Source organism: Gnatocerus cornutus, unplaced genomic scaffold (genome assembly GCF_029298725.1).
Source record: "Gnatocerus cornutus isolate USDA-ARS CGAHR unplaced genomic scaffold, icGnaCorn1.1 ctg00000023.1, whole genome shotgun sequence".
Classification (NCBI taxonomy): domain Eukaryota; kingdom Metazoa; phylum Arthropoda; class Insecta; order Coleoptera; family Tenebrionidae; genus Gnatocerus; species Gnatocerus cornutus.
This window is the reverse complement of record NW_028275375.1, coordinates 263,066-288,110: the sequence shown is the minus strand read 5'-3', so window position 1 is coordinate 288,110 and position 25,045 is coordinate 263,066. Positions and strand designations below refer to the sequence as shown.

The 25,045-nt window shown below is 37.5% G+C and overlaps 2 protein-coding genes across 6 annotated transcripts in view; one reads left to right on the top strand and one right to left on the bottom strand.

The window, feature by feature from the left end:
• LOC148166157 (uncharacterized) overlaps positions 1-25,045 on the top strand; it is an 87,679-nt gene that overhangs the window by 42,887 nt on the left and 19,747 nt on the right. For 2 of the 5 annotated variants that reach the window (XM_088048850.1, XM_088048848.1), the window contains exons 1-4: positions 20,050-20,161; positions 20,458-20,603; positions 20,824-22,508; positions 23,522-23,797. In XM_088048850.1, coding sequence (XP_087904976.1) covers positions 20,566-20,603; positions 20,824-22,508; positions 23,522-23,797 — 1,999 coding nt within the window. In that variant the 5' untranslated portion in view covers positions 20,050-20,161; positions 20,458-20,565. Of the gene's footprint in view, positions 1-20,049; positions 20,162-20,457; positions 20,604-20,823; positions 22,509-23,521; positions 23,798-25,045 lie in introns of those variants that run through there. The other 3 variants (XM_088048849.1, XM_088048852.1, XM_088048851.1) reach the window with 3 other exon arrangements.
• Positions 1-25,045, bottom strand: part of LOC148166158 (uncharacterized) — a 94,673-nt gene that overhangs the window by 54,713 nt on the left and 14,915 nt on the right. The window lies entirely within an intron of this gene.

The window sequence follows — 25,045 nt, the reverse complement described above, 5'->3', positions numbered from 1 at the left end:
TAATGGAAAGTCAAAAGACAGTAGTTTATGGTAATTGTTATTTACAGTTGCGCGTGGTAACTTACATTTTACAGCGCGAAATCAGTTTGAAGCACGACGGCGTAGCCGGAGTGCTTTAATGATTGAGCGCTGTAAAATGGTTAACGCACAAGAGTTGATTTAAACTTTTTGGCCGAAAAATTTTAATCTAAATAATTGGGTTTTTCAAAATTCATGAGAACTGTCACATCTGACATTTGTAAATTTCATCATCTGCCAATTCTGTCAATTTTGTAGTTGGTGCACAAAAAGTACACAAGATGGCGCTGTATAAAAATACGTTTTAATATGACTTTAAAAATAGAAATATTGTCTTAATTCAGATGATAATTTAGGTAGATTCCACTTTAGTGATCCCCTATCTTCATTATGGTAAAGTGATTTTAATTTATAAACACATCTGAAGAGCAGACGATTTGGGCAATTTTTACCGCACGGCGTGTGTAAACGTCCAGGGCGCTTGTAAATATAATGTTTCCGAAGATGTCAATTAAATGTTAATTTGACGTTTACAATTCATAAGGCCAAAAAAATTAAAACATACAGAAAAAACAATTCTAAAGTGCTTTAAAAAAATTGTAAACTGGCTGTCCTATATAGGACACTAGGCGCTCAGTGCTTCAAAAGCGAAATCAGCTTCTTAAGTTATTGGTTTGTTATGTAACGTCGTCCGGTCGACGTAATTTTTCTCCAGATTGTTTGGAGATCCACAATAGAAATAAAACCAAGTGACAGTTTGCGGTCGTATTCATCACCTGTTTGAGACCACGCCCTTAAAGGGTGAGCTTTGTAGTTTTGACACGGGTCGGAGAAAATGGGGCCCTTGGAATATTACATTTATGCATTGCGTTTGTCACAACGAGGACGCCAGTCAATCTAGAATTAAATTGTACACTTTACGTAATATATGATGTACTCACAATGAAAAATGTAACTGCAAACTCCTTTGTTTTCATTGTGTTTGCTCTAAATCCCGAAAAACAAACCGGCAGGAGGGCGGAAACCCAACACGTGTTCCTTCGCCGCGGATTCATCACCCCAATGACACTTATTACGAAATTATCAACAGTTTGATTGTGAACCGAAACAGAAATCTGAGCTAGAAAATAAAAATCTGCGAGCACGTATAATCAATCAATGTCAACGGCGAATTCCCATTTCTTGCCCTCAGATATCCGCAAACTGAAAGTTGCTGGATGTCGGTGGTGGCCTCCTTTCATTCCACCCTCGTACCGGTAAGTAATTCATTGTGGTTGTGGCACTAATGATTTTTCTCTGCCGCTTTGCATATTAATACAACTGTTGAGGACGCACAAAAATAAGATTGATGTCGTGACCCACTTGCTAAATCAACAAATTGATATGTAATTGGGAGGATTCCCTCCAAATCCCGTAATTCCTCCACTCCCGTTTTTATTTTCTATGGAGAATTAATAAGTTTTCGTTCTCAAAAGGAAACCTGCGATGAGTGAAACCTCGAAAAAAAACGCCTCGGGACAAAACTAAATTATTTAATTTCGCCGAGATAATTTTCTTCCCATAATGTATCAATTAGAACCGCTGATCAATAACGTTACTGCATCTGGGGTGGCGTTAAAATTAAATCAATTCCGCAGCACTTGTTGCACCACTCGGCCTTGTAGCAGCGGAGAACAAAATGTTTGATTACAGAGTACAAGATGCTCTCGGATTGGAATTCTGTCGAAATAAATGAGGTTTTTTTTACTTTAATATCGAATCGCTCGCAATGGCGAAGGCGAACACGTTAAATCAAAATTGTAAGGCGCATTTTTGGAAGTCCGGATTTAGGAAGCTCCGGTTGCATTAACGTTAAATTTTAAGCTCCTAAAGAGGAAATGAACCATTGAGTTAACGAGACGCTTGATTAAGAAGCTTAAATTTAAAAGAACGTTTCTTCAGACTCGCAGGATTTTTGAATTTCATTATAACAATTGATTTAGTTTCAGTTTTTGTCCTGCAGTTTCACTTTTTTCTGTTTTAACAACAAAATTGCCGCTAACTTGGAATTACGAGGCTTTAAAATCGACCAGTAAATAGTAATTTGGATCACAAGCCCAGAAAATGCTCTTTTGGAAGTCTGATTGAAAATAAAACGGCGAAAAATTAAAAATACTTTTCTCTGATCTAGTGACATTTGCTCTTTAAGTAATTGGGTCAATATCTTGTTTAATTTTGAAGCAAAATCAAGTTGTTCAACGCAGAGCCAAAAACTGTGCAAACTTTTAACGTGCGTCAACAAATAACCGAATTAGAGGCGTTTGAAATACGAGTATGTCAAATTTTTACGCTCGCTTATTTTTTGGAGTAAACTTGCGTTATTCAGCTCATTTTACGCAGAATTTTGCGCAGATTAAAACTCCAAGATTTAAATTTAAATCCGACAACACATAACATTTTTAAAGTTAAATATCTCGAAAACTATTAGAGATTACTCGGCTCATTTTACGTTCTCAAAAGCCCAAAATTCGATAGTCGATTTTTCGCAAAAAAAAATCCGACTCAAACAATGAAAACTTTTCAATTTTTTCATTTTTGGCCATAACTAGTAAACTATTTGTCCGATCGATTTTAAATTTGGCCAATAAATAAACGTCGTTTTTACCTTTAAAACAGTGATTGAAAATCACTCTAAAATGATGTTTTCAAAACAGTTTTTGGCCAATGCCTTGCTCATTTATAAAACAAACTCAACAAATTTGGGCTCATTTGGCCAGAATGTCACGCTGAATCCAAATCCGCAAAAAATTTTAATTTTCGTCAAAAAATAACTGAGTTATAGTCGTTGGAATTTTTGGATTGTCGCCAGAGGGCCAAATTTTTGAAGGTTCGAAAACGGTTTTGCTCGATATCTTCGGAATTAAAACGAATATAGAAAAACCGTTTTAAAATCGTTTTTCTCGCGATTTTTTAGCTAAAAAATCGTTCTTAGATTTTCCAAAAGTCAAAAGTTGGAGTTTTTCGCAAAAATTCATGACTTAAACTACGGCAAAGTTCTAAAATCAATATCTCGCTTATTTTTAGAATAAACTCAACTTATTTAGGCTCATTTCACGCAGAATCTCATGAGTAATCCAAAACTGTGTGAATTTTTAACGTGCGTCAACAAATAACCGAAGTAGAAGCGTTTAGAGTTTCGAATTGGCACCAGAGGACAAACATTTTGAAGCTCCGGACTATTTAATTCTCGATATCTCCGGAAATACAACAGATAGAAAGATGCGGTATTTACATTTGATTATCTCGAGATTTCCTTGCTTAAAATCCGCTCTCTAATTTAAAATTTAAAAATTAAAAAATGGTGGATGCGCCTAAACATGTCCGACTGAAATTTTATCCTCCCCAAAAAGTTTAAATAAATTAGACATCATAAAAAAAAGAAGAATTCAAGTAGTTTTCTCAGAGTAACTAACGTGCGTTCAAGTAAATTCAAGGCGCAGTTGGCTTAGGTGAAACTAAACCATTTGTAAAATTCAAATATCCCGCCTACGCCCGAGAAGTGTCAACAATCACCAATTTGTCATTCGCTTAGTTATTTCGTCGTTTTCAATTTTGACTGTTTTAAAGTTCCCAACTCTCAAGAGTCTCATCGTTTGACTCAAATGTGAGGTTAGTTGTCAAAGTTTCAACACTATCAGTCAAAGTACACTTTTAAAAAGGAAAACAGTTGAAAGTTTCCACCGCCTCCTCGGCACAGTCACGTTAGATCGAAAAATGGTGGATGCGCCGCCACCAAAATTCGGCAAAGTTTGGTCTGAGCCTTCCTTTACATCTGTTCTCCGCGACTTAAGCAGGCTTAAACTCGCAGAGGCCGAATTTTTTCAATTAAGCCGCGAAAAGTTCTAAACGGGCGCTTATGAATAATTTAAATTAGATTAAAATACTTGGTAGTTTGGAATTTATGTTAAATTGTATCTCCGTTCCTTTGTGAATATTCGAACATGATAGTAATTTAAATATAAAATCAACATGGGAGAAGATAAGTTTCTTTCAAGAGAAGATAAAGTTGTTCAGCTCTTGTAAGAGAAAAGTTAAAGCTGCAGGTAACCATTATTTAAGATTAGACAGCAGTCAACATTTTGCTTGAGGTTTCAGCAAACACGAAAACTCACTGTGAACGGTAATGGATTGCTTGCTGAGGAAGGATTAGTGCAGCTATTTATTATGCAGCAAAGTTTGAATGCAAAAAAAATCGCGGTTCGTCGTCCACATATTTGCTAGGCTTATTTTATTAAATAGCGATGAATCCGTTTGATTTATTAGTTAATTAAATCTTGTTTATGAACTGAGCAAATGTTTGTTCGGAATGTCTGCATCCAGCTTTATTAATACGCGCTCATAATAAAATAGTACATGGCGAACAAACACAACTAATGGAAATTTAAAATTTTATTACTAATAAACAATATTTTCATTTGACCGATGACCGGATGGCTTGTATTGTTTCAATGTTGATTCAACGTGACGTCAATGCAAGTGGCTGAAAAACCGCCACATAAATCACAAGTGAGCTCTCGTTATCCTATTTTACTCTTATTGTTGGCACTTGGTCAATAAAGAATAACAAAGTGGTTTAACCTCTTCAGTAAACCATAAAAGTTTCATGGAGGAATAAATCAGTGGCGTGAAGAAAACGCAACAAGATTGATCGGCGAGAAAAATATAAACTCTTTTGTGACGCTTTAAACATCACAAATGTTATTAAACTTTCAACGTGTTTTGCTCCTTTGACCGCCGAGAAAAGTAAGACGAATCATCGCTTCTTCTTCTTCTACATTTTTGAATTTTTGCACAATTAATAAGTGAGTTAAAAGTAGTGCCGTCCCAAAATTTCACAATTATAACTTAAAAATTAACAAATTTATGAGCTTTACCAGAAGATTTGTGAAAAATTTTGGCTCTTTTTTGAATTAAAAAATTCTAAAATCGCCCCTCCAGGCTCTAAAATTTTGGGATTTTGCACAGTAAATAAGTGAGCCGAAAAAAGTACCGACTCTAAATTTTATTGTTCTAACTTTATAATTAATAGAATTACGGGTGCTAAAAAACGATTTTGAAAATTTGTCATTTGTCCCCAAATTAAAAATTTCGAAAATTGCTTCCTCAGGTTCTACATTTTTGAATTTTTGCACAGTTAATATGTGAGTTAAAGGTAGTATCGTATCCAAATTTCAAAATTATAATTCAAAAATTAACAAATTTACAAGCTGCAGTAGAAGATTTCGAAAATTTTTGCATCTTTTCCAAAATATTTTTTTTTAAATCGCTTTTTCTTGTTCTACATTTTTAAATTTTTATACAGTTAATAAGTGAGTTAAAGGTAGTACTTTCACCAAGTTTCAGTTTTATAGCTTCAAAATTAATAAATTTACGGGCTTCAGTAATAGATTTTAAAAATTTTTGCTTCATTTTCAAATTAAAAATTGTGAATTGAATAAGTGAATTAAATGTAGTACCGTCACCATATTTCAATCTTTTAACTTAAAAATTAACAAATCCATGAGCTTCAGTTCATCCACATATAAAAAATTTCTAAAACCTGTCCTTCAGGTTCTAAAATTTTGCAGTCATTAAGTGACCAAAGTTTCCAAAGTTTAATATTATAACTTAAAAATTAACAAATTTATGGGCTTTACTAGAAGATTTAAAAAATTTTTCGTTTATTCTCAGAATAAAAATTTCCAAAATCACTCCCCAGGTTCTAAAACTTTGAGGTTTCGTACAGTAAATCAAAGACCCGAAGGCAATACTGTCCCCAAATTTCAATATTATAACTTAAAAATTACGAAATTTATGGGCTTTACTGAAAGATTTTGAAAATTTTTGCTTCATTCCCAATTTCTAAAATCGCTTTTTTACGTGCAAAAATTTTTGAATTTTTGCAGGGTCAATAAGTGACTTAAAGGTAGTACCATCCCCAAAGTTCAATAATATAACTTAAAAATTAACAAATTTATAGACTTTGGTAAAAGATTTTGAAAATTTTTGGTTTTTCCTCAAATTAAAAATTTCTAAAATCGGTCCTTCAATTTCTTTTGAATTTTTGCACAGTAAATAAGTGACTCAGAGACTCAGTACCGTCTCTAAATTTGACTGTTCTAACTTTAAAATTATTAGAGTTACGATTTTGAAATATTTTCATTCGTCTCCAAATTAAAAATTTCTAAAATTGCTTCTACATTTTTGATTTTTTGCACAGTTAATAAGTGAGTTAAAGCTAGTACAGCCAACAAATTTCAATGTTACGACTTAAAAATTAACAAATTTATGGACTTTACTAGAAGACTTTGAAAATTTTTGCTTCATTTTCAAATTAAAAATTTATAAAATCGCTCCTTTAGGTTCTAAAATTTTGAATTTTCGCACAGTTAATAAGTAAGTTAAAGGTAGTACCGTTTTTAAATTTTATTATTATAACTCAAAAATAACAAATTTATAGGCTTTAGTAAAAAATTTTGAAAAATTTTGGTTCATCCTCAAAATAAAAATTTCTAAAATTGCTCCTTTAGATCCTAAAATTTTGGGAGTGGAAGCAAAAAAGGTGGCGAGTTCGATCACGATGGTCATTTTCAAAATTCGACTTCTGTGTCACAAGTACTTGAAAGGAAAGATACTTTTATTTTGTGCAAAATTCTGATAAAAATATTCAGCTTTATTATTTATTTAGTAATAATTATAAATTTTGTAATAAATCGTTCTGACTATTGACTAAATTTTATTTCAACTTGCGACAGTGCCAATGGAAACGGGTTATTTTAAGTCCACTTTACTAGTTTAAATCTAACAAGTAAAACGTCATATTACTATTGAATATTGGATAAAAATAAAAACTCTTGTGGCGCATTAAACATCACAAATGTTATTAAACTTTAAACATGTCTTGCTCCTTTGACCGCCGAGAAAAGTAAGACGAGTCACAAAGCATTCCAGAGAGTCTTCGCCCTTTGTGCTCACCGCTGAGGGTTATTTATTTCATTTACTTAGCTCTAGAATATCGTCGGAAGTCTGTAGTTGCAACAAATGTACCATTCCATCATTCGTACATGTTGAATGATGACGTACGAGTTTGTAGACATTCTTACAAACTAACGTGACAGTTATTCTCCTTCATTTATCCACCTTCCTTTTTGATATAATATTTTCCTACTCGAGGGATAAACAAAATAATGACGTGCTTTGTTCGTGCTTCAAAGAATAAAGTAAGTTAAAATATAATTAAGGCAATTTAGATGCAGATATCAAGTTGTGCTGTACAAATAAATAATTAAACAGGTTGTTGTATTCAGACTTTCGTGCCCGCGGTTGTGTTAAACTCAACTTCTAGTTAACGAGTTTAAGTAAATGGGGTCCTCTTAGAAAATATAATTGCTTATTATATAGATAGTTTTTTTTGTTGCTAAAGTTGGTACGGTTCGAGTTTCGGTTTAATTGGGACAAAACCGGATCATTTGGATCAGTTACAAATTGAAAGCTACGGTCAATTAGTGTTTAATCATCGATTGAAGAACGTTTAATTGTTTGCAATCTCTAATTGTACAACGTACGTGTAATTGGATTCAACTCCAAAAGGTTGAGATATAGAGGGAGGATAATATTCAGAACAAAGGGAGATTTTTCTTGGCCAAATAACCAATTAAGTTAGATTGCTTTTCTATGTAGTTCTTCGGATTCATTGTACTTGTCTAATCAGTTGGGGTGATTATTGCGAAAAAGCGCTAAAAGAAAATATAAAAACTGGTTTGTAGCTTTCGTGGAGAAATATTTCTGCTTTGTTAAAACCGAAAAGCGCAAATTACTACAAATATAAGAATATCAGAAAAACGAAAATTATTTTTCTAAATCTAATTCGGTCGAGATGTCTCTTATTTGCTGAGCAAAATTAACTAATTTGTGCTCATTTTACGCAGAATTTCACGCAGAATCTAAACTGTGCGAACTTTTCACGTACCTACGTCAATAAAAAAAAATTATGGACTTGAGTAGAAAATTTTGAAATTTTTTCGTTCAACCTCATATTAAAACTGTCTAAAATCGATCCTTGTCTCGAGTGACCCGCAATCCATTCCTGAACTTCCAAGACGCATATTACGTACAAGTTGAAGTCAAACCCTTAAACCGGTCACCCCACATTCCATTTTCCTAGTTAAGCTCCAACATTTCCGCCATGTTCATAACGACTTGAAACTTTGAATATTATGGCAGCTGACGAACACCGCTAGTCATCATCGTCCATTCCTGTAATTTTTCCAAGAAAACGGGGATCATGGACATAAAGTGGGACACGTCAAACAAAGCCATTAAATAATTGGATTTGTATAAAGTTTCTCTCGTGTCTCACTTAACTGATACCATAGTTCAATTAAATTACAAGAGGCGGTAGACTCACTATAATTTGTCAATTAAACAATCCATCAATTATTCATGAAGTACTTACTTCATCTCGAGGGACCAAAGATCCGTTACTCTTAGATTATTGTCTTTGTTTTAGCCAGTTCGACAACCTGAAGAAGAAATTCGCGATATGCGAATGAAACGTGATGAATGCGACTTTGTTTAAAAGATCAATATCGTACGTTATGCCAACCAAAACGGAACTGTCTGTGTAAACTCGCGCGCTCATATTTTACCAATGTAATCGGACTTGCTTACAGGATTTGTGAGAGATGTAATTAATGAAATAACGTATCATATATGCAGGTTTGTCAAAGCGACACAGACGCAGTTTTATAAAAGAAAATAAAACGTACAATAAACTGCGGAAGTCTGCAGGTGATCGCAAAGTGGGAGATAAAAAGAGTCATTTTTTAGCGCTGAAGCGCGACATCCTGCAGAGGACTCTAGATAGAACTAAGTTTATTTTGCGAGTGGATTTCAAATAACTGACTCGAAAAAAAATTGGCGTATTTTAGAAAAACCTGAGCCCGAAAACGAAGACGAGCACATTTCATGCAAGTGGAACGTTTTTCAGGTCGTGTAAATGCAACAAACGACTATGAAAACGAAAGAAAGATAACTACTTGTGTGGAAGACATTAAAGATGCGGCTGTGACGTCGGAATTTATTTTCAAGTATTTTTCACGTATCGGGTTCCAAAATTCGATAAAAAAATACTATTTTTGGTTGTGTTGGCACCACAGCGATGAAATTTGAGCAGGTCGCTACTTATAACCCATTTATTAATTGTACCAAATTTCAAAATTTTAGAACAATTGGTTCAAATTTTAAAAATCTCTGTTTTTAGAGCGAACCCAAAAGTTTCAAAATTCAATAAAAAAAAATAGTAGATTTTGTTATACGGCAGAAAAGTGGTACTTTTTGTCGAGCAATTAAATGCAGTAGCGAGGCGAGGCGTAGCGTAGCCGAGCGTATGCAAAATTGCAAGACAGCAAAGCCACTTTTCGGCCAAATAACAAATACTACTTTTTAAATTCTGTTCCACGACCGACAATAAGTGAACGCAAATTGAACTAAAAACATGGATGGCTATGCATGTACTTGTCATTGATGAAATTTACTGTGAAAAATATTGGTTTCAAAGAGTTTCAAAGTTAAGATCGTGCAAGTGCCATACAAAATGTAAGTCTCAAATAGTTACCGTCACAAAAGTATTTTTTCTGCCTAGGCAGCAAAAGTGTTTCCATGTAAACGAGCGCTTTTCATTACTTATAACAAAATTGCCTACTTTACTGTCTAAAAACGACTAAAAAATAGTGACTTTTTGTGACGTTTGGAGAAAAAAAAATTTTTTGCTTGTGTTAGCGCCACAGCAATAAAATTTGGAGAGGTCGCTACTTATAACCCATTTATTAATTGTACCAGATTTCAAAATGTTAGAACAATAGATTCAAATTTTAGAAATTTTCGTTTTTAGAGCAAACCCAAAGATTTCAAAATTTGATAAAAAAATTGTATTTTTGGTTGTGTTAGTGCCACAGCGATAAAATTTGAGGAGGTCGCTACTTATAACCCATTTATTAATTGTACCAAATTTCAAAATGTTAGAACAATAGGTTCAAATTTTAGAAATTTTTGTTTTTACAGCAAACCCAAAGGTTTCAAAATTTGATAAAAAAAATTGTATTTTATCAAGTTTTGAAAATTTTGGGTTGTCCCTATAAATGAAAATTTCTAAAATCTGAGCAAATTTTATGTGAAATTCTGGGGGACAATGATGCCAACCTTGTCATCTCAAAATTTCCAAAGCTAGTTCATCAACATGCCAACTTTAAATAAAAAAGTGGACGGCCCAAGTTAGCAAAACAAGTTCGTTTTATTTCGCGTATTTAATAACAACTTTATTTCAACATTACAATTTCATAAAAAAAATCAAATAGCTACAATAAACAAAGTATTATTTATTTTTAATTAAAGTTGCCCTGTTTATTTACTAGTATTTCATCAACCCGTCAAAATCGAAAACATGCATCAACCGTCCTCAACCTCCCCAAACATTCGCGAATGGCAAAATTAATTCCACCTTTCCGCAAGAGCCCAAATCGTATTAATAAACTCGGAAAAGTCTTTGTTCCTGTACACCTTGTAATAAGTTGAAAAGTTTGCCTTCGGGAGCAAGTTTGGAGCTTCTGGTGGATTATAGTCAAAACAGTACAAGCTTCCATCAATCTTTGCGTTTTTTTGTACAACTTCCATCGAACTCTAAATGAAATTAATCAAAATTTTGCCTTTGTCGATTTCAGTCAGGAGTTGACAGATATTGTATGCAGCAATATTGTACGAAGCAACAAAGGCCCAGCAGGACTTGTCACTGCTGCAAAGAAACAATGAAGTCAAGATTGCATGAGGCATTTCTATGGAGTTTTTCGCACGGAATTATGAACATCCAGTATTATTAAAATTGAAGCTACTTTCTAAGCGCACTAAACGAAATTACGTTTTAATTAATTATTACTATTTTTCGCATTGTTTGGTTCAATTTTGGGTTGGAATTAGAATTCTTTGTCTCGCGTCAGGCGGCAATAATTACTGCCCAGTGCGCTTGCAAAGAGAATTCCAGATAAGAAATGAAACATGTTTTATGGTAAAACCCTTTTTACAGGCTAATTCGTGCAGACAAGTCCGTGTAATTCCAAACGTTGTGATTCGCTCGGCTTGTTATTTTATCAGCAAGCCCGTCACTCTGTTAAAAATTGAAGACGACTCTCAAGTAACCATCTGACCCTTTTAGCACATATTAATAAATTATAAAACGAATAAGCGGATCGCAACTCCGTTTTCGGTCAATTATTGTGTGACAAATCGGAAAACACACAAGAAACAGACCCCCGTTCCTTCCACATCTTCGTTCAACTCGTACAGGCGGCCATCGATCAACGTCACTATTTGTCGGAACTATCATACCGCAAAATGATGTATTATCCCTCGTGTTAAGTAATACATTGCCGTCCACAGGATGGGCACACGCCTCCTTTCAAGACAAATTTTAATCAACGTTCTTGGTTGGTTGAAGCGAAAGCGGCACGGCACTGACTTGCTGCTAAACAAAGACAAATTACGATACAGACGTCTTATTTATGACCGGCATCGCTATGTGAATGTCAAAATACAAAAACTAAAAACAAAAAGTCGATGCGCTAGAGGACAAGGAACTGAAAAGCTCAGAATGAGGAAAGTTGAAAGGATAAAATCTGAAAATGGGTTTTATGGCGGAAATTTCGCAGTTTTCTGCACTTGAGAGTGTTATCTATAAAGAGGGGATTTTATGCGAAATTCATGCATGTAAATTCTTAAACGTCTATTTTTCATGTGGGGACTAAATTATTATTTTGGTTGGCGAGAGTGGTAACCAAATGTGCAGTTGACATTTCTAATGTCAAAAGTTACAGATTCGACTGGAGTTTTACTTGTAAAATTTCAAAGTTTTAGAACAGTTTTAGAAATTTTCATTTTTAAAAAATTGTATCTTTGCTTGTGTTAGTGCCAAAACGATGAAATTTAAGGACATTGCTACTTATAACTCAATTACTAACTAAAACATATTTTTTGACAGTTATTTCTATCTTTTAGGTTGCAAATCCTGATAAAAAAACTTGGAAACCTTAAGATGACAAGATTGGCGTTTGACATTAGTCAATTTTGATGTGAGAATCATGAATGCGTAATTAATTGAATTTTGACACATTGCTGTCCCCCAAAACCCAATTCACACAACACCGCCATTGCAACACTTGCAACAGGACCGAATTACACGATAAAAACTTGAAAATTTGGTGAACATTTGGAACTTGAGCCGACTGTAAGACCAATTTCCCGCGGCGTAGAATTAAAAAATAATAAATTAACGCATGAAACGTGATTACGCATTGTGTTCCTCCGGGACACGAAACTGCACTTTATATCATAAACTTTCAAGCGTTGTCAGTGATGTATGAAAGCACGTCTGAAACATCAGTTACTGATTCACTGAAATATCCCCCAGAGTTGAATTTTCATATGTATAAAGCTGCTACTGGCTTTGACACACTGTAATTCTTTCCGTGAAACTTTTGAATGCGAGAAAATTAGTCCGATCCAGTGTAGAATCTCCTTTCACTGCAATTAAACTAAAGTGTGCTTAAAGGGGAGTTAAAATCCTTATAGTAGGTGTCTTTGTTGTTTCCAAGTATTACATTGTTGACATCGTCTCGCTCCGATGATATCACGTCGCTAAAGCTTTCTCTAAATACAAGTGGTTTACTAAATTACTGGGTTACACATGTTGTGAACACACTTTGTGAAATTTAATTACAATTTCTCTGCATATTTAAACATATGCGACTCAATCCTGCACGTATTTTTAAAACGAGAAATGCGATTGTGTTGCCGAGTTTCGCAAAGTATTATTTTTGAATTTCAGATCGCTGCCTGGATCTTCCTGGCTTCCACGCCTGCATACATGAATTCTATTTAGGCACAAAAGCACCTTATTTATAATACTGCGACGCGATTTTCGTTAATCGAAAGCGAGGCAAATATTTTGTTTCCAATTATTGTTGTTTGGCCAAAAGCGCACAAATGTTATTCCATTTAATTCGCGTTTAGGTAATTTTTCAGGTTTTGAAGCTATGTAAATATTTCAGATGATTGCGTTCGCTTTAATTAGAGTAATTACATTCAAAATACGAAAATGAGTTCATGAGTATTATTGATAAAACTGCGTGTCGGTGCAGACTCAATGCACCGTGTTTCAAAATGATTTTCATCTAGTTACCTTCGGAATGTAATTCGCTTTGTGCCGCTCGCATTGTACTGTGGTTGGATTAGTTCTGTCACACTGGACTTCTGTCAATATTATCACTTGTTAAATATCAAAATCGCCAATAGGGAAAAAATTTAAACAAACAAAAAAATTGAGCAAGAATTTAAGTCGGCGAAAACAAAACTTTCGAAACGTGACAGTTGGCGAGAGTGGCAACCAAATGCGCAGTTGGCATTTCTAATGTCAAAAGTTCAATTTTAATTTCAAACTGGAATAGTAGTTTACTTTCAAAATTGCAAAATTTTGGAGCAACAGATTTGGAAATCTTTATTTTTAGGGCAAATCTAATTTTAAAATTCAATAAAAAAATGTATTTTTGCTTGTGTTAATGCCACAGCGATAAAATGTAAGGAGGTTACTACTCTTATCTAATTTATTAGCTGTGCCAAATTTTTAAAATTCTCGAGCAACGAATTCACATTTTTGAAATTTTTGTTTTTAGAACGAATCCAAAAATTTCAAAACCCGATAAAAAAATATGTATCTTTGCTTGTGTTAATGCCATATCGATGAAATTTGGGGAGGTTGCTACTCTTAACTCATTTATTAACTATACCAAATTTCAAAATTTTCGAACAACAAATTCAGATTCTAGAAATTTTCATTTTTAAAGCGAACCCAAAAGTTTAAAAATTTGAAAAAAAAAAGTATTTTTGGTTGTGTCAGCGCCATAGCAATGAAATTTGGGGACGTTGCTACTCTTAACTCATTTATTAGCTGTACCAAATTTCAAAATTTCCGAGCAACAGATTTAGATTTTAGAAATTTTTGTTGTTAGGATGAACCCAAAATTTTCAAAACTCGCTAAAAAAATATATTTTCTGACAGTTATTTCTTTATTTAAGATTGGAATCCTGATAAAAATACTTCCATTTGTGCCGCTTGCATTGTACTGTGTTTGAACTAGTTCTGTCACTCTGAACTACTGTCAATATTATCACTTGAAAAACATCAAAATTGAAAAATCGAAATTGAGTCTCTGTAATGTCTCTTCAGCGATCCAGTTGGCCTAGATCAAAATCTACGTAATGGTTTTTGTATATTATTGTGAGGTTATGTAACCAACGTTCCAATCGTTATAATTGTAAAGCGGCTTTTTTAATTTGTACGGAAAATCATAGGCGACCAGATGAAAATCTTTTTGAAACACGATGTATTTATTCTCCCTGTACACACATAAAAAAATTCCAATTTTGTTCGAAATTTCACTCGCGCATTTGAAACGTGTTTATGAAGTCTCTCAGCTGAAAACTGACACGTTTGATCGGAAAATTTGCCACCGCTGATAGACAAATGTTTCAGTGGAAAACGCGCGCCTGTCTGCCTAAACTATCTCTAAGCTTTATCCAATTAATTAGCTCAGATGGCATCGCAGGTACACTCGGATCTCCATCTAGCCGATAGTCAAAAGCGACTTTGGTGCAGCAAGGATAACGTGGAAGCGTTCTGCTCTTTGAGCATGAAACAGATTTCCTGATTTCGTAAACGATCATCGTTAAAATTTAATTCTGTTCCTCTGCAGCAAGTTACAAACTATCCACGAATAGGTAGGTGTTTAAATTAACTAAAAGATAAGACTGCAAGCGAGACGAATAACTTAATTACCTGCTCTCGGTTACACCCTGAAACAATAAATTACGCGCACTTTGAATTTCCCGCGGTTATTTTCCCTCCCTCGAGAGAGCGAGCAAAAATGAAAAGATCTGGAAATGTTATTCATTGACGTGACACGAGTCAACTTTTTCAAACTGATGCCAAGACGAAAGTCTCTGGAGGCCTCGACGGAACCCATCTTCGGATATCATGATGTTCAGTGGAGTATTCTGTATTTTTAGAGCCGAGGCGAAATCAAAAGAAGTTTGCTTTATCGATTGGAAATTCGCGTTTAAACTGATTAATTATTATTGCTCGGATGAAATGTAAATGACACTAATTATCCGCTATTGTAACTCCGGCGTGTCATATTTATGTATCAGAAATGGTGGATGCGCCGGTTTACTTTTACACTCCCCATTAAAATTCTTCGTGCTGCAGGCAGAGCGACGAGTATTTCTGCAAGCTAACCACACACATAATTGCGTCTGTCACATAAATTAGTACAATAGCGCCTCTCTTTTGCGCTATTTTGTCTGTTAATTATCGCTCCCCGTCCGAGCAATTTTTTAGCCGGTTCTTTGGTAAAAACAACAAAGAATGTGTGTCGTGGTGCGGCTGAAATTCCTCTCTACCTTCTAATTAAGAGCAATTTGAAAAAATAACTCATCAAATGTTAGCCGAGTGTTACAGTAATGTGTTTTAAACGTCTCTAAAGGGTGGATTTGGTAAAATCGCTTCAGGTCAGGTAAACCGGACAGTTGCTAATCCCTTTATAGTTCTGTTAGCAAACGTATAACATTGTAGAACATTAATGAACATGCTGAAAACCCCATTTTCAATTACACTGCCTTTATTACACGTCGAATCGATATTTTTTCTGCTCTCTCTTTTTAGCAAAGCGTCGTTTAATTATTTGAAGACTTTTAATTGCTTGAATATAATTTGCACAAAATTAAGAAGTTAAAAAGTCAACTCAACGGAAATTAATTGACTGCTTAAGTAGTTGACATTTGTTTCTGCCTTTTGCGGCGCGCGACACGAAAATCGAAGCTGAATTATCAATAATTCCGGGCGCATTTGGATGCACTTTGCTGCCATGAATTTCCCAGTCTAGAAAATTTTGAACGCATCCTGTGGAAATTTTCAAAAACTCTTCAGTGTAAACCAGGCTCTCGATTCCTTGCGGAGAAAATTAAGGGAAAATTGAAGGTTGAAGATTTTTGAGGTTAATACGTTAACTGAAAACAAACTAAATAGCAGTGTTTCCAACAGAGAACAACAAAAACCCCAACCGAGCTTCTGTTTCTAATTGATTGCATTTCTAATGACAAAAGTTTAATTTTAATTTCAAATTCGAATAGAATTTTACTTTCAAAATTTCACAATTTTGGAGCAATAAATTTGGAAATTTTCATTTTTTAAGGCAAATCCAAAAGTTTAAAAAATCAATAAAAAAAATTGTATCTTTGCTTGTGTTAGCCCAATATCGATGAAATTTTGGGAGGTTGCTATTTATAACTCATTTATTAAATGTACTAAATTTCAAAATTTTCGAGCAACAGATTCAGATTTTAATTTTTTTTTATAAGGCAAACCCAAAAGTTTCAAAACTCGATAAAAACATATATTTTTGATTGTGTTGGCACCACTGCAATGGATTTTTAAAAGATTGCTACTCTTAACTTAATAATTAACTGTGCTAAATTTTAAAATATTTGAGCAACATATTCAGATTTAAGAAATTTTCATTTTTAGGGCAAATACAAAAGTTTCAAAAATCGACGAAAAAAATTGTATCTTTACTTGTGTTAGCACAATACCGATGAACTTTAGGGGGGTTACTACTCTTAACCCATTTATTAACTGTACAAAATTTAAAAATTTTCGAATAACAGATTCAGAATTTAGAATTTTTTTTTTAGGGTGAACACAAAAGTTTCAAAACTCGCTAAAAAAAATGTATTTTCGCATGTGTTAGTGCCACAGCGATGAAATTCGGAGAGGTTGCTATTAATAACTCGTTTATTAAATGTACCAAATTTCAAAATTTTCGAGCAACAGATTCAGATTTTAAAAATGTTAGAGCGAACCCAAAAATTTCAAAACTCGATAAAAAAATATATATTTTTGGTTGTGTTGACACTACAGCGATGAAATTTAAATTGTTTTAATTCTAGGGGAATTATTGTCATAGAAAAATTTCCAAAACGAAAGTTGGCAACACTGTCAAAGTTAGTTTCTCGAAATGCACATGTTTTCGGTGTGGGCGCTCCACGCTTGCGTTCCATCAAATTTCCTACGTAAACCTTTGTACAAATACAAACACAAGCTACAAAGCTTTTATCGAAACTGCGGTCTAAAAGCCAAACAATGACTGTATTGTGTCTGCAGTTTAACTGGAATTAAAATTAATTATATAGATGGGTCCTCCGATCGTCTCTAATGGAGCTCGTATCACTGGACCGACCACCATATTAAAAACTGCAGCGTTGTGGTAATTCGTATTAAAAATTCATCAAGAAGCCTTTTGTTAGGGTTGCTATATCAACAGAGGACCGGTGCGCACCAAATATTAAGTTGTCATTGTGAGGTGGTGTTAATATAATCTCCTTTACAATCAGCCATGACGGGAATATTGGAATATTTCACCGAGTGAATTAATTACGGGCGCAACAGCGTTTTTCTTCAATGTGATTAAACTGTTTACTCATATTGATGAAGGGAAAAAAGTGGAGAGAGGTGAAAACCCCGGGAATCTCGAACCAGCCAGGAGCGGTGAAATTTCAAGAATTTTCTGCACGGACCAAGAGATCAAATAAAAAGCGTAACCACGTTAATTAAGTGTTTGGCCAAGAGTTTATTTTCAGGAGCAAAATCGCCGTTAATTGCCCGTTTTGCGCGCGCGGTCCATCTGTACAACCAAAAAGCACATCGAGTGATATTTACTATTAAAATATTAAAACCTTGATCCTCTTTCTCCCGCATCCGCGGTGCATTTTCTGCGAAATCGGATTACCTAACCCAAGATTTTTCTATTTATGTACAAGCCATCTTTAAACTAGGCAAACATTCAAACGCTCTTCGCAAAGTAGCAAAATCTGATTGAACCTTGTAGGAAATCGGCATAGTGCTCCAACCTCGCGCCATAAATTATTCATAAGGATCCTCAAAACATTATCTCCCGGTTTCGATGACATCCCTCTTTTAAAATACCTGGATAACTAATCGCTCCAATCAATATTGCACAACCTTAATGAAAAGAAAACATTCACGTGTTTACGTTGCCGCCGTAAACCTCGATACTTTAGAGTGGCTCAAAATGGAACTTTTAGCCCTTTTGTTTGCGTAAATTTCAAAACGTTTGCCTACATTTGTTTTTATAATTACGGGAACAATCGGGACATGGCGCTGTTTTCTTTCAAAATTAAAAATTCGCACCTCTCTCGACAGAAAGTAGGCTGAAATTGTTATAAATATGTGGGATTTTTACGTTGTCATGGAGTTTTCTCTGAATTTCCATAGTGTAAATCAGGCGTTGAACAGTGGCGTTCGTTTGATTTTTCTCTAAACATTTCAACTTTTGCTAATCAACAGCTTGTTATTTCGACTAAAATCTAAAGTGAATCTCATTGCCATCAGTCCACGCTCCTGTGCAAATTTTTGGATGTAAGTCAGGCTTTCAGTTTTGGCTAATTTGCGCGAGACGATTAGACGTTAAAAATCGTGCGTTATAAATGTAAGTACAAAATTGCTGTTGCAAATCCTGGCGTACAAAGAAAATGTTCAGTCCAGATCTAATCAAATATAATGCCACTTTGCAATCTTTCCACTCTCAGGACACTAAAGATCCCTAACAGGAAATTTCCCGGATGTTAGGAAATAAAGATTAGTTGCTTTGTTTGGCTCCCAATTCCATCTCCACACATTTTGACAAGTAAATCCAAAATTATCGAGTTTTTCCAACTAAAATACTGCTGTCGACATGTTGGTTTAATCCCCCTCGTTTCGATAAAATGCATATTTTGAATAAATATACGCACTCGGTTTTGTTTGCAAAATTCAAGCATTGTCGACATTATTACGATAAAAATGTCCGACATTCCACTGTTTATTAAGCGAAAATGCCGATATGGAAGAAAGCCGCAACAAAAAACAAAATCTTCCGGCGGTGTAGAGTTCATTTTATTCGTGTTGCAAACTCTGATCAGGCATTATGTTACGCTTTTTGCATTCTCTTGACAAGGCTTTTTATAAATCAATACATGTACTTTCGGGGCATTGAGTTACTCTAGTGGTACATCAAATTTCAACTTGAAACGAGAAAATGTTTCCTCAAATCTCTCCAAATTGTTTTAGAAACAATGAGCGCGTGACGTGTATCGGCAAGCATCTTCGATTTGAAATTTATGAAACTGGATGTCTTATTGATGGCGCCCGCGAATACACAAAAGAAAGTTGATAACATTGAGTTGAGATATCAATTTTTGCGCCACGACACAATTTTTAATCAATCCAGTTAATAGTCATTTATGTACCAAGTCAGTAAAGTCATTCTTTATTGAACGAATCTTAAATGAAGACACTAGCGGTGTTAACATTATAACGCCTAGTGAGTTCTGTTATAAAAATGGTGGAGGCGCCCACTAGTGATTACAATTAGTTAATTGCCAATTAATGTTGAATGAAAAAAAAAAGTGAGTGCAATAAAGGACCAACTTTGCATGAGTTTAATACGAAATGATTACATGTTGTATCGTCATAAAGCCCGTGTTGCTAGGTTATTAATTCTTGCAGGAAGAGAAGACAGCTAGCAATTAAGTTTCACCTTTTAGTAAAATTGCTTATACAGTATAAATAATTCCGAGCACTCTCGCTCCTCCGTGATAAATAATTATTCTCGTAGAAAATGAATGAAAATGATCCTTAATTAAATCAGTCTAATATGCTTATATTTAACGAAGCAGGCTGAAAGTGGGTTTCTATGTGATTGATACGTGCACCTACAAACACAGTTGAAAGCTCCACGCGCCGGTGGTGGGTCCCCAGATGTCGCCCATGCCCAGAGCGAATCAATCCTGACGTCATCGGCGTCGGAAAGTGGGCGCCGACGCTGTTTACGCTTTCTGTCGGTGCCCAGTTTAACGTCGACCGCGATACCGAATGCCGGTGTTACAGTGCGCTATAGTCCTGCACAGCTTTGGTTCTTAGTTTTTTTCGAGCTTTCGCTACTATGCTATAGTTGGTGCTAGATAAGTGAGTCTTGCATGGTCTCATGACGTGTTGAATTTATGTTTAGGGCGCCAAACTTTCAAACTAGTCTTCCGCTCAAACCACCTGTTAACGCGCTAACTTGAAAGTTGCCAAAGGGGCGCAAACCGGCGAAAGCTCACTCACGTTTGGGTCGGAAAATCGGGCTCTGTTCGAAAACGAACATTTCTTGTCGAAATTGGGGGGTTTTCGGGGGGGTTTACTGTTGTTGTCACCCTCCTCAAGTTGTGAAGATTTGTGTGTAGTCCTAGTCCAACAGCGTAGTAAGTGTTTGGTGTTAGCAGGCAGGTGGTCGGTGGAGTCCGCACAGCGAAGCAGCGTGGAGCGTCGCCCCCTCGCCGACTCCCGGGGCCGTTAGGGTCTGTCCGAGCCGGGCGCCAGAATGAGCCATGGCGCAGCTACCTTCGCCGCGCCTGCGCCACTACAGGTCCGCACTCGCACAATTTAGGGTCCCGTACAAAATCGTCCCGGCCCGGGGCTAGCGAAGCCTCGGGTCATCTGGGGCCGCTTTCATTCTTCATGCCACTAGCATGTAAATGCACCGCTGCAGCAGCTAGAGACTCTGCACCCAGCACTCATTGCTATCCACATTCATAATGCACGAAACTTTTTTCCAAGCAATCGCATAAATCTCTCGTGTTTTCCAGGACGATGACGGCCATCTGCTTCGTCTGCAATCTTCCGATTCTTTCGCACCAAGTCGGCCTAGTATGGCAAGGAGGAAACGGATGGGACGATCTGGTGCGCGAGCAAGTCGAAGAGTCCACGATCAGACAGAGATTGGGCGGACGGAGAGACTCCGCCACGCAGATATGCAGCATCTCGCCGCCGACGGAAACGCAAGAAACGTCGCCGCCGACCTCCGGCACCACTCGTCGACGGCGAAGCTCTTTAGCCCAATTGACGGATATCTTGAGAGAATGGGGAGGCTCGACGAAAACGCGCCAGAAACAGCTGTGCAGGAGAGAAACACTGGCGGACTTGGCGCGCTCTCTGCCGTGGGGGCGGCAGTCCACCACCGAGGCTGGACCCACGCCCAGCATTTCCACCAGTCGGAAAAGAAGAGAATCTAGCGCTGACTCGGGGATACGGAGCATGGGCTCAAAGTCGAGACGCGACTCGCATCACACTGCCATTTCAGATTTCAGGTCGGAAGTCGCCAAACTCTGGCAGCGAAGAGAAAGTAACACCACGACGATGGTGACGGCGAGCACGTCGCCGCGCAGAGGCAGTGGAGAGTCGAGCAAAAGCGGCCGAAGAGACTCCGTATCCCACTCGCACGGAGCCTCGAGGAGAGGATCTGGAGAGAGCGGCCGCAGCGGCAGACGCGACTCAACCACCATCATCACACCGCCGCCCCCGAAAATCGTCGCCGCGCAGAAGAAGAGAAGAGATTCCCGCACAATTAACGACACTCCTTATTACAGGCAAGAACAACGACCGTCGACGTCGTCGACAGCGTCTGACTCCACGCCGATCGTCGCCCAAATTTCCGTCACCACCGCGACGAGTACCTCCGACACCAGCACCCAAGCTCTTCCTCCTCCGACTATCATAATGTCGAGTGTTACCCCTCCGGCGACGTCCCCGACCGTGCAAGCCACCACCCCAACCCACCCTCTCTTGGCCACGAGACGAGACTCCACCACTCAATGCGGGCGTTTAGGTCGGCGCGACTCCAGGAGTCATGCGAGTCCCGAACGAAGCAGCAAACTCTCGAGGTTACAGCGCCAAAACACCGCGTACGACGAGAGCTGCTTGCCCCCGGGCGGCTGGAGTCGTCGCGGCTCCCAACCCACGGCTCTAAGTCCAGACGTCGACGACACAGGCAGGAAAGCACGTCGCGACTCCCTAAGTCCCGATTCCGCCTCCCGCGGTCGAAGAGACTCCCGGTCACACCTAAGTCCCGACAGATCCGGCGAACGCGACATTAGTCCCGTTCGACGCACCACACGACGGGGACGATTACGAAGACAATCCACCAGCGTGGCCAGAGGCCCCGGCCATCGATCGCCCGACAGTTCTAGTTGTTCGAGTCGAGATCCTAGTCCTTCCAATAGACCCGTTCCTCCCCCAACTGGGGAAAATTACAGACCCACAATTCGACGGCAATCCACCACCGAAGAGATTCTAATCGCGCGGGGATTTCGAAGACAATCAACCACGGAGGAGATGATCCGTTGTCGGAATTTTCGGAGACAGAGTTCGCAGAGCGACGACTGCCAAAGATACAGGGGGCGGAGGGACTCCAGCGCACAAATACTCGATGGTACAATCGCGTCCATGACTGTCGAGACTTCCAGCACGTTTTTCGACTCCAGCACGCAGACAGGTGGGTTATCAGCGCGGCAGATGGCCAATTAAGATAGGAGATTGGTAGCTGCAAACTACCAACAGCAATTCGGCAAATTTCTTGAATTACCTCTCGGTAAATTTACCATGCACGTGTTTTCGCTGACCTGTTGCTTATCACCCTTTGAAACGAATCTTTGCTCTTGTGCTCGAATCCGCGCTTTCGATTGTTGGCGATTATTCATCGCGGTGAGATTAATCCTTCCGTGATAACAGCGACCACTTCCTGTGGCTATCGTAATGACGCCGTATAAATTCATTAGGTGGCAGCAAGGCCTAAATTCAATGTGCGCGCCGGCATCTCAGTAATATTTGTGATAACACAGTTGGTAATCGATCGGGAGGTGGGGCCAAAGCGCCCCGACGCTGCCTCAGTGGTGCCGTGGCATCCGCAGCACGTGGACGTCGACGTCGTAGTCTCTCTTACATGCAGTCGGACAGTTTTTACCAAAACATTGATAGAATCGTTGGTTTTGAAATGACGGGAGTGGCCGATGGCCCCCACGACTTGTCCTGGCACAGGGGCGTCTTGTATTTGTTTTAGCGAGTTGGCAGCATGACCTTATCGACATTTCAGCAGCAAAAACAGGTACTTGATTGTGATAAATACGGTTTTTGTACGCATTTCCAATTAGCGGCTGTAACGATCCAAACTGTTGCGCGTCTTGGAAAATCGGCAAGGACCATGGTAATAAGCTGTCATAACGAAAAATGCTGTTGTTTAAAAGGTATTTCTACCACCAAAAGAGCCAGAAGCACGTAACACAAATAGAGGTGGTTAATGTCACCTACAACTAACCCAAAATTCAATTAGACAAGACGTGCCGTTACGCCAGTCGCTCTAATTAGTATCGAGTTTCTGATTTTTCCTCCAACGGAGGATTTCCTCAAGATACCGCATAAACAGATGAATAAGTGCGAAATTCCGCCTATTTTTAGCCTGCCGATTTCATCGCCGCTTTGATTATAATAAGAAAATAAACACTGTTTCAGAGCCTTCGCCGCTGTACGACAATAACCACTACCACGAGGAATGTTTGCGATGCAACTCTTGCGGACTCAATTTGACGGGTCCAAACCAGAAGCGAGCAAGACGCTTCAAAAACCAGATACTTTGCGACTTGCACTTCGCTGACGTTGCTCTCATGGAGTGCTCCGACTTCATGCAGCAGCTTCGCGCTTTCAAACCGCAGTCGTTGGGCTGCGCTGTCGCCCGAAGAAAGTCCTCCACAACTCTCATTTTTCCTCTACCACCGCAAGCATGTTCAGGTAAGTCCAACTGTGTTCCAAGCCGCTGCTTTTTTCACCTGATCAATACGTTGCTGCGACTGATCGATACGTTCGAAATTAAAATTACTGCGGAAATACGGCCCGGGGGACAAGAAAATGGTCCAAAACTAGGAAAAGTGGCAAGGAAGGTGACCCCAAAAATGGTTCAAAGTTCAAAATTAATAAAGAGCCTGTCCTGGAAATCATGTAAATTCAATCTTTTTAATATTAATCAAAGGTAGCTTTGCATTTTCGCACGTAGGTCTAAGCGAATTCCCACACTGATCGAAGAATTGACACATGAGCGTAGAATCAACTGGGAGTTAGGGGAAAACTTTAATTATTTGTGGGTTGGTAACAGAAAACACCGATCGAGTACTCTTCGCTTTTATGAACTGAAGCTAAATTTTACACAAAAAAACCGAATTTTTTTAATGACGTAATGCTACTACATGACACGCCAATTGTCTGGTGTAAAAAATGACAGATCTAAAAATTTCAACGCCCTTTCTTCGTAACAAGATGTGAATTTCAATCACGTCGAATTAAAACACAAAAAAAAACGCATTCATTGGCTCGCGATGTTCTTATCAAAGTAGTTTTTATAACAAAAAACGCATCCGGTCAACCAACTCGATCGGATTTCTTCTTTGATTAGCTGGATGATTAAAATGGTTGTTTGTTGGATACATTTCTAAACAAATTATTGTCGCAAATGACAAACACAAAAAATTCAACGCCGCCTTTCATTAGTATAAACCGAACGCGAAAACATGGAAAATTAAAAAGGAAAAAAACAGACCATGTGATCCATAAAATTTTTAATTAGAGTAGGCTATGAAGGAAAGACACAAACATAGAAGTCCTGTCGGAATGAAATTTTAGTTTTTGATATAACCTTGCCAAATGTCAAAGTACTGTGAAATTTTTCCTAGACTCACGTCAATTGTCTCAAAGCCTTCTATGAATAAAAATTTTGTGGCTCAAACGTTCCATTACAGCATAGGCATTTATTCAATTCCAAAATAACAAGATAAAATTATTAGAAAACGTGCAAAAAATTAATTGAACAAATTTTCTAACAAAACAAAAATTTTCCGTACCCTCAAAACACAAGGTTCAAAACTGGCGACAACAGTCCGAAAACGACGCCCAAAATCGGCCCCAAGAATCCCAGAAGTGGCAAAATCGGCCCCAAAACAGGCCACAAGAACCAAAACAATGGCCCAAGAATGCCGATCAACGGGC